General features: G+C 42.9%; 1 protein-coding gene across 4 annotated transcripts in view; it reads left to right on the forward strand.

The window, feature by feature from the left end:
* MAP4K4 (mitogen-activated protein kinase kinase kinase kinase 4) overlaps positions 1 to 15,389 on the forward strand; it is a 255,310-nt gene that overhangs the window by 197,690 nt on the left and 42,231 nt on the right. For 2 of the 4 annotated variants that reach the window (XM_073550642.1, XM_073550644.1), the window contains 6 exons: positions 406 to 414; positions 1,640 to 1,815; positions 1,927 to 2,047; positions 2,822 to 3,004; positions 7,442 to 7,559; positions 8,568 to 8,738. In XM_073550642.1, coding sequence (XP_073406743.1) covers positions 406 to 414; positions 1,640 to 1,815; positions 1,927 to 2,047; positions 2,822 to 3,004; positions 7,442 to 7,559; positions 8,568 to 8,738 — 778 coding nt within the window. The remainder of the gene's footprint in view (positions 1 to 405; positions 415 to 1,639; positions 1,816 to 1,926; positions 2,048 to 2,821; positions 3,005 to 7,441; positions 7,560 to 8,567; positions 8,739 to 15,389) is intronic. The other 2 variants (XM_073550643.1, XM_073550645.1) reach the window with 1 other exon arrangement.

Raw genomic sequence — 15,389 nt, forward strand, 5'->3', positions numbered from 1 at the left:
GGGATTACTATAAACTCTGTTATAACAATCCCAGCAATATCTCATCATAAATTCCCCCCCTCCTTTACTTTAGATAACTCTCTTAGACTATAATAGAGAGGTGGTGTTTGTTCATGGCCTTTTTTATATAAAAGCATATGGTGAATTCACCAATCTATGAACATGTGTTATTATATAGGTGTGGGTCCCACCTTTGGGAACCTCACTGATCAATACTTATGGCATACTGTTATAAACTTAATGATATATTCCTAAGCCAGGATACTTCTTTAATGAAACACATGTTAATGCTCGCTTACTACTTTCGCTTAAATATGTTTGTTGCCACTAATATTTTGTCTCACGTTTTTTGTCTTTTTTTGGTTTATTTTTTTATTGCGTTCTAATCTGAATGGGCTAATTCAGGGAGAAGTGGTAAGTGCAATCTAATTGATATTTTGTATCTGTTAATTGCCAGGCCTGACAAAAATCCTTCTGAAAACATTATTAGAAGTCTGATCTTCTCACAGAGCCCTTTTCAATTAAACACGTTTTTCCTACCAAGATATCACAGTGGGGTAATAGCAGCCGCATCTCACATCAAAGTGGTTGTGACGTGACATAACTAGGGGGGTTGAGAAAGGGCTTTCCAAACTAAAATCCCGTATGTACTCGTGTATAAGTCAACCCGAGTATAAGCCGAGGCACCTAATTTTGCCACGAAAAACTGGGAAAACAAATTAACTCGAGTATAAGCTGGGTATGCATTGTCCCCGCATCCCCATCCTGGTATGCACGGACCCCTCATCCCTGTTCTTGTCTGCATGGCTCCTTATCCCCGTCCTTGTCTTTATGGCTCCTCATACCTATCCTGGTTTGCATGGCTCCTCATCCCTATCCTTGTGTGCACGGCCCCCATGAGAAAAGCATAAAAAAAGCCTATTTACCTTCCCTATGCACCCTCGCAGCATCTTGTTCTGGCTTCCAGCAGCTCCTGCGGCCAAGCGATCACATGTCCCTGCTCATTTAATGAATATTCATCTCTCTCCACTCAGCGGGGACACGTGATCGGCCAGCCGCAGGAGCTGCTGGCACCACAACAAGATGCTCTGAGGATGTGCAGGGAAGGAAAGTAGGTTTTTTTTTTTTCCTTCACAGCTGTTGGAAGCCGGCAGCTGCGGCTGTAACTGTGCACGCTATAAGAGAAAGGAATATTCATTGCAAGTGCAGTGAATATTCATTTTTCTTTAGCATTGGGTACAGTTGCAGCTGCCGGCTACTGCCTCCTGTGACTCGCAGCTCCGCTGCTCGCCCTCCCCCGCCGGCTTCTCTGACAATGACTCGCGTATAAGCCGAGGAGGGCGTTTTCAGCACAGAAAAATATGCTGTAAAACTCTGCTTATACACGGGCATATACTGTTAGCTGCAGCACATATTCAAAAAATGAAAACCGAAACAATGGAAAGCTTTTTTTTTTTTTTTTTTCCATGAGTTTTGGTGTAATAGACAAATTTTCAATACATTTTTTTTTCAGCTCTTGTTCATATTAGGAGCCTTTTTGTGTAGCTTATATTTTTGCTGTAGGTTCTTTTAAACACAATTTTGATTGAAAGCTATGGTTATCATTCAGTTTTTTTGTGTCCCTCTTCTTCTAAAATAGGATCTCACTGCTTTGGCAAAAGAACTTCGTGCTGTGGAAGATGTGCGGCCTCTCCATAAAGTAACAGACTATTCTTCATCCAGTGAAGAATCTGGTACCACAGATGAGGAGGATGATGACATGGAACAAGAAGGAGCAGATGAATCAACCTCCGGCCCTGAGGATGCCAGAGCTATGTACGACTTGCAATCCCTGATACTGCTTTTGACCTCTCTTGACAAAATAGTTAAGAACTTTTTATACACATTTGTTTTTTTTTTGTTTGTTTTTTCTTTTTCAATGCATAGGTCCTCATTAAATTTAAGTAATGGAGAAACGGAGTCTGTTAAAACGATGATTGTCCATGATGATGTTGAGAGTGAACCTGCCATGACTCCTTCCAAAGAAGGAACTTTAATCGTCCGACAGGTATGACAGAACCAGTAGCTAGAACATAACCAACTCATCCATTCATGCTGTTCATTTTCTTGCATCTCATTTGTGTTCTCAGCACCCATACCTTATGGCAGATTATTTTTTTGTTTCTTTGCATGTGCAATCCATAGATGAAGTCCCATTAATTTGCTGCTTTCTGCATGCTCTGCCACAGACACTCTACTAATCTAATAAACCAGTGGTTTTCTGAACCAGAAGACTGTGCAGACCCTTTTTACGACCATAGGCACAGATAAGACCCTCTGTGATTTTCCCCCCCCCCCATTAATGTTTAAAGTAAACAATGGGGTAATCCCCACAACTGGAGTGATTTATCTAAAACACTAACCTTTTAATTGGTGCATAAAATGTGTGACACAATATTATTAAGCTTTTGCTTCAGAAAATACAAAGTTTATAAATTGGATGACTTCATACTTGGCGGTCAGCAGTTTGCTCAAGGGTAGCTTTTGTAGATGTTTTTATTTTTTATGGTCTGAAAGGCCACTTTGACAATTGCATTCATAGAAATTTATCTTAAAATTGAGACCATCCTTGCCAAATATACAATGCATTAAGGATATGGCATTTGGTAAAAAAAAAATCAAAACCCCTTCATACTGACTGGCCTCAAGACATGAAGTTACTTGGCATCTATAACTGCCTCCCCCACAATCGGTTATTGTAGTCCTACGTGTAGAATTTTCCAGGGATAGTATGTACTTAAGCAGCACTTGAACAAGACAAGTGTGCCTGTTTTTTCTACAGAGTACAGTTGACAAAAAGCGTGCCAATCAACTTGAGAGCAATGGCTTTGCCGGGCGCATTCACCTCTTGCCAGATCTGTTACAGCAAAGCCATTCCTCCTCCACCACCTCTTCCCCAACCTCAAGTCAACCGACACCCACCATGTCCCCACAGACACCCCAGGACAAGTTAACTGCTAATGAGGTATGTCTGACACTAGCTTGCTGCTTTGATCAGGAGGCATGAATCCCACAGTGGATGGGAACACAAAATCTGGTCATGAGCTTCTGAATAATGCCACCCTAGATTATTCGTCCATACACAACTTAACATCACCATTCTATTCACGGGTTGCACCATCATCTGCATGTCTTATTGTTCAATAAATATACATTGCTACACTAAAGGATCATGGGAAATGACAGCAGGAAAACATGTTATCCATGCTCTGTCATCAACTTGTTTTCCTCTTATATACTTGATTTTTCCTGTGTGTTCAACTATCATATTTATTTGTGTGTCCTTCATAGCTACTTTTTTTTTACACTATTGGGGAATGTTTGTCTTTGGGATGGAGTGTGCAGAACAGAAGTAATTTGAAATTTCACTAAGTAGATTAAAGAAGCACTCCGAGTTTTATTTTTGTATCCCTGCACTCCCCACGTGATTGCCTGATCCCACTCTGCACTTCTTATACATTGTGCACTTACTCCCATGCACTTTGGACACCATTTGAATTTCATATTTCACTCTGATTCTTTCTCCTTGATGCTCTGCTATGAATCCCATGATGCATCAGCACAGCATTACAGAATTTAGAGCCAGTACCATCTGTCTGCTGTGCTAACAGAGGTTTTCCTCTCCTGTATACGTTCCTTAATGGGTTTGTAGATCAGTTTACGGTCAGGAGGGTGAGCTGTGATCTTCTATATTATAACTGTGTGACACTAGCTGTGTAATAATCTTCATCAAATTCTCAGCAACATGGCGAAAGTGTACGACATTCCATGCAGTTTCATCATACAGGAAGTTCTGGTTCCTGATATGCTGACACCCGAGGAGAACATAAAGCCAAGTAATTCTCAGGAGGTCACCATGTGATCATGTGACTTAATTGTCAAGAAGTGTACCTTAAATTTTCTGATGGGTAAAGGTTGCTGAATTATACTGGAATCTCTATAAAGGGGGACTAATGACAGATTGCAGTTCAAAACAAAAACTGAGTGCTATTTTAAAGAGGTATTCTCAAGTTTGGAAGTCATCCCCTATCCATGGGGTAGGATGGATAACTTCCTGATCTCTGGGTTTCAACTGCTGTGATCCCCACTGATCGCGAGAAATGGGGCAACATCCACTTCATTCACACAGTTTTTGGGACCGGAGGAGGTGCCAACAATCAGATTCCCAGTGATCATGACGTTATTCCCTATCCTGTGGCTAGGAAATGCCTTCCAGACTTGAGAATGCCCTTTTGAGTTATTTACAATTATTTTTTTTAGAACTGATTCAGTAAATGGTGGCTTGAAGACGTGTATTTAAAGTAATCCAACAACTAGTGTTCTAAAATTTAAGAAATCAAAAGTTTTTTGTTGGGGCTAGTAAATCTTTGAGTAGTCTATGCTGGACGATTAAAGAAGAAAAAAAATTATCCGAGAAGATTAAACAGTCATGAATCGTCATATCTGTCCTTGTTTTTTTTACTAGGGACTGGAATGCAAAAAAGTACAGAGGCCCTAAAATCTGACAACAAATATGTGCTTAGAAATATAGTTGTAGTGTTATAGTAATTGGAAATAGTGCTAATATAGTAATAGTAACAGAATATTGACTGGGAGTAAAATATACACCCACATATTGCATGTACTCATACTTCAGATGCAACTTTTTCTTTAAGGGTTTTCATTTCCCTTTTAAGACTACATGAATCTCGCACCAGTCCTTAAATTAGCTTTTTACCCCAAGTGGATATTAAGAACTTCTCAGAGATCGTGTAAAGAGGTTTATCTAAGTAAATGGTGATTAGGAATAATAGGCACCCTGTGAGATATCCATAAGCAATATTTTGCTACTCCATTTTTGTTGGTAAGTCACCACTGCACATAAAATGCAAATCTGGCCCACCCGAATAATCGAATAATGTGTGTAGAGACAGCCCAACAATTCCATGATGCTTTTTCCTCTTTACCCATTAAGGTAAGCATGCCTGTTTATGGATGGGAGAGGGTGTGGATTGGTGTAGGTGGCAGAGGCTATAATTGTGTATTCAGTAGTCAGGAATTCTTATATATTAGATTGCCTCTGCTACTGGTACCCCAACCTGGTCACTGGCATCCCAGACCCAAGTACAGCATATAACAAACTTATGAAGCATCAAATAGATGTCAAGCGTAGGCGCTCGCAGACCAAACATGACTCTTGCGCAGAATATTAGGACACACCTACAATTTTTTTTTTCTAGTTTAGTAATGAGTGTTGGAGTACCGAGGAGTGAAGGTTTTTTGGGGTCTCCACTTTAGGTAGTAAGGATGGGAATTTCTGGCTAAAACTTAAAGGGACTCTGTCACCACAGAATGACTGTTCAAACCAAGTGCAGGTGTTGGTGCACCCTTGCTGTGGTTGAGCTGCGGTTGAGCATTTAAGTGCCCCTTCACACAGACTTATTGCAGCTAGAACTTTCAATCAAAGAAGGAAGATACGTAGAGGGAAAAACAAGTAGGTGGGAAGGTGCACTGAAATTTGGCAACGCCAAAGGTGCACGGAGCTTCTGTGCTTGGTTTGACAAGTCATTCTGTGATGACAAAGCCATGCTGTAGTTTATCCATGAATATAAGTCTGCCATGAATGTTATGGCTCCCAGACCCCCCCCCCCCCCCCACACACTAATCTTACTTTTCCGATCTGTCAAATTAAAAATAAGTAACAAACCATTTTAAATGGAACCTGTTATTAGGTTTTTGCCATCTAAACAGAGGGCAGCATAAAGTAGGAGTATAGACACTAATTCCAGGGATATCACTTACTGTGCTGTTTGCTGCAGTTTTACAACATCACGGTTTTATCAGCAGGAGATTATCACTAGAGGACTAGTAAACCAGCGTGCATGTAATCCTCCTCATTCATAAGCTGAGCTCTGTATAACCCATCCACTGGTTGGTAGCTTTTGCTTTCTGCCTATGCACAGCATACTCAGAAAGCTGACAATCAGTGATGTGGGTGGGGTTATACAGAGCTCACCATTCAAAGAACCGGTAGATCTACAGCAGATAAAATAGTCATTTTATTCAAAATGCATCATGCAACCCCTTAAGTGATACATTGCTGGAATCTAGGTATATGCCTCTGCATTATGCTGCTCTTAGATGGGCAAGCAAAAGTCTGGTTAAAAATTCCCCAATGTGACATCAGAAAATGTTCACTTTCTATTTTGGTAAATTTATTTTTTAAATTGAGGAGTGCAATGTGTTTTTGTTTCATATTACAATTTGTATTAAGGAAGAATTAGAAATCTTGCAATATGCACAATGGCTACTGGGATTACAGACCGGATAGCAATGACACCTAACACCTCTGTACACAGGATCCACCAATCTCAGTAGGTGATTTCTCCACTGCTCCTTTCAGAGTGACTTTTGCACACGCTCATTAGATGCTTCAGTACAAAAGCTAGGGTCTGAGTCAGTCTATTGCTGCTAATTATGTCACAGGGATTTCCTGAATAATACAGTATAAATCAAAGCTTAGATTCAGTGGCCATGGTGAGAATTATTGTTCTTCTTATATTTATATAGATTGTTATATGAAAACTTAAAATATCAAAATGTAAATTAAAATCCATTTAACACAAAAATACAATTTTAACGATAGGTAATTTTCTGCAGACACATTCGTTTTTACATGGTCATTTTGTAAAGGGTGTTCAGTGTAGATTCCACTTTTTTAAATATTGTGTAACAATAGACAGGAGTAGTTTTGACATGACCTCTCCCTGGGTCAGACTGCACACATTCCTATTCTTCAGGCACATTGTGCCTACATTCATGCAAGTGTGGCTGGCCGGTAGCAGTGTGCCGATATTTGTTGAATTTTAGCAATATTTATTTCCCCAATTTGCTTGTCGTTTCTTTTAGCTTTCCACTTGCATTATGCACTTTCTATAAAACCCGTTTGCTTGTCCTGTATATGCAAGCTTTATCAATCAAAATAGTTACCGTAGAAACATGGAAGTTCTGTTTCCTTATGTAGAATAAGTCTGAAAAATGGTATTTGTGTTTTTTATGTGAGGGGATAGGATGTTTTTCCTCTATTGGCTCAGTAGTCTGCATAAAGTTGACTCTTCCGAAACTAGTTGGTGAATTATCCTTTTTAATTGTAACAATTTTTTCCTTTTTGCTATGATAATTTTTTCACTTACAATATTTTTATTTTCTTTGAGAGATTATGTAGATGGACACTACAAATGTATGAAAGATGCGTACATATTTCATAATGTAATTTTCCGTTCTACTCCTAATTTGGTGTAGCCAATGTGCCGCCCTCTGCTCCCATGTCTGGAATCTGAAGGGTGTTCAGTATGACTTCTTTTTTTTTTTCTTTTTCTTGTTGGATTCCTTTTTCTGACTTTTCATATATTTTTCCTTGCAGACCCAGTCCGCAAGTAACACTCTTCAGAAACACAAGTCTTCTTCCTCCTTTACACCTTTTATTGATCCTCGTTTACTCCAGATTTCTCCGTCCAGTGGAACAACTGTTACATCAGTGGGTAGGTACCCTCATAGTAGTAGGAAAGGGGATGCTAGCGCTTCCCCAGGGCTTCATTTTACACAAAGGAGGAATAAATTGAACAAGTTAACATACTAAAGACAAATAAGAGTGTTCTTAAATCATTCTTCCTTCTGACTTAGGAAGCCTGTAGTAACTTTGCTTCCTTAAGAAGACCATTCCCTGTATCAATGATTAGATTTGCTTTGCTCTCATTTTGTAAGCTTGGGCATGTGTAAACAAGAGTGTATGTTTCTTGTGCTCCACGCTAACTGCTTCCTTGCTTCTAACAGCTTTCCGGTGCTCATGATTTTCCCACATTTACATAGGTCTGTATTCCACTAGTGTAGCTTGACCACTGCTCTCTGTCACCTCAACATATACCAGCAGTACAGGGGGAGACACTGTGAATCATCAATCACCGAAAAAGCATTTATTCTACATATCTGCTGTTTTCCTTTTGTTCACTTTTGGAAGGTCATTGTTCTATGACCCAATATGTATTTTATTTGTGGTGTTGTTGACCATGGTATGATAAAACTGAATCTAACCTTCATTTCTACATCCTGTGCGTTGCTGGCCACCTTTTCAATAAAGGTTTGATACTTCACTGCATGCCGAGCTTAGTTTCTCTTTTCTTCTTTTTTTTTTTTGTTTAAACCCAGATATTCAGATTGGGGATGTCCAGCATGCTAAATTTGTGGGTCATATCTATCCGTGTCTTACAGCTGTAGTCACAGATTATATACCCAACCCTGTTAACTAAATCTCCGCGCTCCCTTATGTAAACCTTCTGGATTGTGTGTGTTGACAGTGTACATATACCTAGGGCCCTGTGTTTCCCCCACACCTTGTAGTGCCATCTGCCTCTCCACCCTGCTTGCTGTGTGCAGTGTAATAAGAAATGAAATGATCAGGTTTTGTCATTGAACATGTGATTGCTTATATCTTTCAGGTACATACATGCGCACACTGGAAGCTAACCTTAAAAATACTAATTTTATTTTAGTGGGATTTTCCAGTGAAGCGCTGAGGCCAGATGCTATGAGACAGGATCCCACAAGGAAAGGATCAGTTGTTAATGTTAATCCCACAAACACAAGGCCACAGAGTGATACGCCTGAGATTCGCAAATACAAGAAGAGATTTAATTCTGAAATTCTTTGTGCCGCGCTATGGGGTGAGCTACTGTGTAAACGCAAAAATAAAGATAGATGGATAGACTAACAAGTGCAATATAATATAGTTTAATATTAGAGTTTCTGCAGCCAAAATGTTGCTTTTCTATATATTGTAGCTCATGAATTTTAGAACAAAATAATAAATTATATTTTTGCCGACATGACATGCATAACAAGCGCCTTCCTTGGCATGTTGACATTCAGCTGCACATGACTCCAAATACATTGAAGCTTGATGCTTCAGTAATGGTTCTGCAGAGCTAGGCAAACCAGTTTGGCTTTTTTACTGGCAAACAAAATTTTCACAAAATGTTATTTTAATCCTCCCATGAGAATATATTATATTATATATGCTATTGATGGGGCCCACATGTAAAACAAAACTAAAAACATTATATACTATTGTTGTTTTCATTTTATGTGACTCACCAAGGAGTAAATGCATAGATGTGAATGCATTATAGCAAAATGTCAGGCTAAATTAGCTGAAAATTATTATTTTTTTTATTATGACAAAAAAAAAATTGAGACGGTCTTACTGCTTTTTTTAATAAAACCTGCCAGGCATACAGTGTACACACATTCATGGGAAATGGAGCTGTATTTTGCTAGTGATTGTTCATTTACTATGGAACATTATATTTTCAGTTTTTCGTCCTTTTATTTTCTTGGCTGACAAGTTCCAAGCTAAGTTAAGTAGATTGATCACTTTTTATTATATTGTACCTATAGTTAGGCTAAGTTAACATTTGCATACCGGGGCTTTGCGGAGGACTGCGTACTTCCTCCGTTAAGCTGCACCTACTTCCGCATACTTCTGCATGCGTCCTGCATACCTATCTTGAACATTGGATACGCAGGACATGTGGATGTATGCAGATGCTTCCGCATGCGTCGTTTTGACGTGCCCGCCGTCCGCACAAAAATGCAATATGTTGCGTTGGGCTGCACGTCAAAACGACGCATGCGTCCGCATACATCCGCATTTCTTGCGTACCCAATGTTAAAGATAGGTACGCAGGACGCATGCAGAAGTAGGCGGGCTTAACGAAGGAAGTATCCAGCCCTCCAGAAAGCCCCGATACGCAAATGTGAAACCAGCCTTAAAGGTATTCTTAAATTATTACAGTGCTTTGAGTAGTTGCAGTTGACTTGCTTTTTTTTTTTTTAAACTGTTTATTTTTTTTAAAGATTTTCCTTTTTCTTGTACAAATAACATTATAAACGCAATTATAGTTGTAGAAAAATTATGCAAACAATGCAAAACATTTTAGGTGTTTCTTCCAGTAGCACAGTACTGCTGCGCCTACTAAAATTAGGTCAAACATCTAATACATCATCTTACAGCAGGTGGGGGACAGGAAGGGGGAAAATACACAAAAGAAAGAAGGCACGTAACATCAATTGGTTAGCTTACTGTAGTTACGAAACCATCCCATGGAGCCCAGATGCGATTAAACAAATCAAGATGATTATTAATACAGGCTGTAAGATTCTCCATGCGTCTGCTTTCTTTAATCTTCATCCTGAGTTTTTCATGGAGGGACTGACCTTTCCTTCCAGTATGAGGCTATTAGACACTTTGCCGATGTTAGGATATGGAGGAGCAGCTCTAGAGGGCCCTTTCTCATAGGCACGAGGGGAACATTAAGCAAATAAGTCACAGGATCTAGAGGAATCTCTACGTCTAAGGCCTCTTTCACACTTCCGTTTTTTACAATCAGTCACAATCCGCCAGGTTTTGAAAAAAAAACGGATCCTCAAATTTTTTTTGAGGATCCGTTTTTTCCCATTGACTTGCATTAATGGCGGATTGTGACGGATTGCTGTCCGTTGCATCCGTTTTTTGTGAGGATCCGCCAAAAGTTGCTGTCCGTCACCATCCTCAAAAATTTCAAAACGGAGCTTGTAACGTTTTTTTCTCTGGCGGATCCTGCAAACACTGATTTAACCCGAATTTCTTTCTCTCTCTCTCTCTCTCTCTCTCTCTCTCTCTCTCTCTCTCGCCAACGATTCCTTTAAATTTCTTCATTTTCAGGATCCGTCTGAAAACGGATCCTGTACCATCCGTTCACATCAGTTGAGAACGGATCCGCTTGTCCGCCTTTTTGGCGGATTATAACTGATGCAAAAAACTGAAGTGTGAAAGAGGCCTAACACCTGAGAAATCAATCCCTGTACCCTCTTTCAGACTGGGGATATAGCCTGGCAATCCCAGAATATATGTGGCAATGAGCCCACAGCCCCCAGGCATCTTCAGCATCTATCCGACGTGGCAGGGTAAATATTATGTAAAACCTCCGGCGTATGATACCAATGCATCAGTATCTTGTACCGATTTTCCTTCTGTATTATGCATGGTGACGATTTAGCTGCCTTAGACCATATGACCTGCCAGACAGGAAGCGGACGTTCCCTCCCCAGGTATCTCTCTCACTTAATCATGTACGCATGTTTAGAAGGGGGGTCTAATGGCGGAGTGAACAGTATATTATAAATGTCTGTGAACAAACCCTTTGTAGAGGGATTCCCTTTACAGAGTCGTTCAAAGGGAGTGGGGTAGAGAACGTTGTGTTTTTATATAAAGTTAAGGCCAGGTGGTGGATTTGTAAATATGAGAAGTAGGTCCTAAGTGGGAGTTTAAACCGCTCTCTAAGAGTCTGGAAAGGAAGAATTTTCCCGTCTCCCATGACTGCACACATGAGAGGGGATCCGCCCAGTCAGGACAGGAACCCTACTGAAGATAAAAGGGCGGTACCTCTCACTCGCTTCAGTTGGGTTTCCTGTCCTGACAGGGACCCGTGTGAAATGAAGACAGCAGGTCATACTTACCTGCCCCTCTCCCGTGCCGGCGTAGAAGATCAGGCTGGGCTCCTGAGCGCTGGGCGTCGGGATTGAGGAAGCGCCGTCCGCGGGTTCTCTGGGGCTCAGCGTCCGAGCGGGCGCAGGAGCAGCACGGCTGGGGTCCTGGGGCTCTGCCGTGGCTGCCGCGCCGCCCTCTCCCCCTCTGCCGGTCCATAGGAGTTCCCTATTCTGGAACAGCGCAGGAGCGTTGAGGGAGCGGCTGCTTCCGGGTCGCGCTCCTCTGACGTCACGCGCAGGGCACGCTGGGAAAGGGGCGTGCCCGCGTGACGTCGGGAGGCGGCGCCGGCAATCCAAGATGGCGGCGCCCATGGTAATCAACGCTGACCGTTGGAGAGAGATCCCGGCAGCATGGCAGGGGGGGGAGGGGCTGTGGGGGTAACCGGAGGAGGCGGAGAGTGCAGTGGATCCCCCTTACAAAAGGGGGATGACCACAGAAGACGCACTCATGCCCAAGGCTTCAGGATGGAAGTGGGGCAAGACGAGCATCGTCGGCAGCAGCGACAGCAGCAGCGTCAGCAGCAAGACCTCTCGCCAGATGCCAGGCCGAGCCGCCAGCATACCAGGAGCAGTCGCTCAAGTGGTGGGAGCGGCAGTCATAAGCGCAACCGGCATGACTCTGGGACGTCCAGGAGAAACGTCACGAGTGCATCTGAGGAGCCTCCGAGATCGGTACCCCTGGTTGACAGCGGTGGTGAGTGATCTACGTGAATGTCACCCTTATGGTAACGGGGTTCCATTTTCTCTGTTTGATCACTAGGGGGCGAGAAAGGCCAGCAGCAAAACCAAAAATAGAGAATGCGCCCTATGTAAAAACCCGCTGGCAGATCAGTGGCAGAAAGATCTCTGCGCTGATTGTATAAACAGGACTATACAGGAGGAGACCCCTGATTTGGTGACTAGTCTGAAGGAGTTAATACATCAGGAGGTGAAAAGGTTCCCTAAAGGCAGCCCTTAAAAAGAAAAGAAACCGTAGAAGGAGCTCCGGTTCAGAAGCCTCGCCAAGGCAGAAGGGGCGGGATAGATCTTTGTCCCCCTCCACCTCCTCTTCCTCTATTCAGTCCTCAGAATCCTCTTCGGACAGTGATATAGGCGGCCGTCCATGTTTCCCAACGGAGGACGTGGAAAAGCTGGTGAAAGCCATTAGAGCTACAATGGGCCTTAAAGAGGAAAAAACTCCCAAGTCATTAGAGGATGTAATGTTTGGAGGACTGGAGGAAAAGCGGAAACCTACCTTCCCTGTAAATGATAAAATAAAAGCACTAATTGACAGGGAATGGAAAAAGACGGAGCGGTCAGGGGGCTTACCTTCCACATCAAAGAGGAGGTACCCTTTTGACCAGAAGGACTCAGAAACCTGGGAAAAAGTCCCAAAAATTGATGGGGCTGTAGCCAGATCCTCAAAAAAGGTATCCCTACCATTAGAAGATTCTGGCGTGTTGAAAGACCCGCTTGATAAGAAAGCAGATGGGTTTCTGAAGCACATCTGGAAAGCTTCAGCAGGGGGATTGAGCCAGCAATAGCCGGTACCTGTACCGCTCGTGCCGTCATGGTCTGGCTGCAACAAATAGAGGACCAGATCAAGGATAGAGTTCCTAGAGACGAAATTCTAGCTAATCTGACACTGGTGCACGGAGCAGCGGCTTTCCTGGCAGATTCCTCTGCAGACTCTGCAAGATTGACAGCTAGAGCAGCAAGCCTGTCAAATGCGGCAAGACGAGCCCTGTGGCTTAAAGGGTGTCCCGGAGATTTACCCTCTAAGCATAAGTTGTGTTCCATTCCATGTGATGGCCAATTCCTCTTCGGGAAAAAACTAGAAGAGATTTTGGAACATGCGGGGGATAGGAAGAAAAGCTTTCCCCGATTTCCGGGAGAACCTAAGAAGCAGCCCTTTCGGAGAAGGAGATTTAACAGGGGTCGTCCCCCGGGAGATAGAAAAAGCTGGGACTTTAAAGAAAAAAGAGGATCGGGCTATATGTTTAAAGGGCCCTCCACTTCCTCCAAAAAATCTCCCCAATGACATTGGGCCGGAGGTAGGGGGAAGGCTTTCTCTCTTCCTTTCCGCCTGGGCAAATATCTCCCCCAGTACATGGGTCCTAAATATAATCAGGGACGGTTTAAAAATAAAATTCATCCGTCCGCCCAGGCATACCTTCATAATAACACCCAGAAGGAAAGCCCAAGAGCAGCAGCTGGCCCTGGAGATGGAAGTCTTGGGACTAGTGAAAAAACAAGTCCTACTGGAAGTCCCAGTGCAAGAAGAAGGAAGGGGGTTCTACTCCCCTCTCTTCTTAATACAAAAACCAGACGGCTCTTGGAGAACCATTGTCAACCTGAGGAGACTCAATCAGTGGATAGACAATTGCTCCTTCAAAATGGAGTCGATCAACACGGCCACAAAGATTCTGTTCCAGCATTGCCTCATGGCAGTGATAGACTTAAAAGATGCCTACTATCACATCCCAATCCATCGGGAGTATCAGAGATATTTGAGAGTAGCGCTCTATGTCCAGGGGCAGGTGAGACACTACCAATACGCAGCCCTTCCGTTTGGCCTGTCTACAGCCCCCAGAGTATTCACCAAAGTGATGGCCGAAGTAATGTCTTTTCTAAATTCTAGGGACATAGTGATCGTCCCATACTTAGACGACTTTCTGGTAATAGGGAGGTCGGAGGCCCACTGCACACATCAAGTGAAGGAAGTGATAGCAACTCTAGTAGGACTAGGATGGATAGTAAACATCCCCAAGTCAAGGATAACCCCAGTAAAAGAGCAATCCTTCCTAGGGTTGATATTGGACTCCGAGCAACAACGCTGCCTCCTACCAGAGGGCAAAGTGACCAAGATAAGAGGCCTAGCTCGCACGGCAATACAAAGGCCAAATATGACACTGAGGAACGCAATGTCCCTTTTAGGCTCACTGACATCATGCATACCCGCAGTAACATGGGCGCAGTACCACTTAAGGCAACTACAGTGGGAGGTTCTGTCAGCACAGAAACAATTAAAAGGGCATTTAGAAGGCAACCTATGTCTCTCAGTGGCTGTAAGAGATTCCCTGCTCTGGTGGACTGTAGAGAAGAATCTATCAGCCGGTGTCCCGTGGCAAAAACCAGTCGAGGACATCATTACAACAGACGCGAGTGCCACAGGATGGGGAGCACACCTGAGATCCCACACAATACAGGGGACCTGGTCCGCACTAGAAAACAATCAGAGTTTATAATATATAATAATCTTTATTTTTATATAGCGCTAACATATTCCGCGGCGCTTTACAGTTTGCACACATTATCACTGTCCCCGATGGGGCTCACAATCTAAATTCCCTAGCAGTATGTCTTTGGAATGTGGGAGGAAACCCACGCAAACACGGGGAGAACATACAAACTCCTTGCAGATGTTGTCCTTGGTGGGATTCGAACCCAGGACTCCAGCGCTGCAAGGCTGCAGCGCTAACCACTGAGCCACAGTGCTGCCCGTTCAAATGTAAAAGAACTATGGGCAGTGGAAAAAGCCGTGAAACATTTCCTTCCCTTACTTCGGGGCCGCCACACCCGGGTCATGATGGACAATCAGGCAGTAGTAGCCTACATCAATCATCAGGGGGGAACGAGATCTCGGGGCCTCATGCAAATATCAGATCTACTCTTCCAGCTAGCAAAACAACATCTGTTATCCATCACAGCACTGCACATAAAGGGGGCAGAAAATATACAAGCGGACTTCCTGAGTCGCAGGCATCTAAGACAAGGGGAATGGTCCCTAAACCCCCAAGTCTTCCAAC

This window comes from Dendrobates tinctorius, unplaced genomic scaffold, assembly GCF_039654945.1.
Source record: "Dendrobates tinctorius isolate UK_male_01 unplaced genomic scaffold, ASM3965494v1 ptg000166l, whole genome shotgun sequence".
Classification (NCBI taxonomy): Eukaryota; Metazoa; Chordata; class Amphibia; order Anura; family Dendrobatidae; genus Dendrobates; species Dendrobates tinctorius.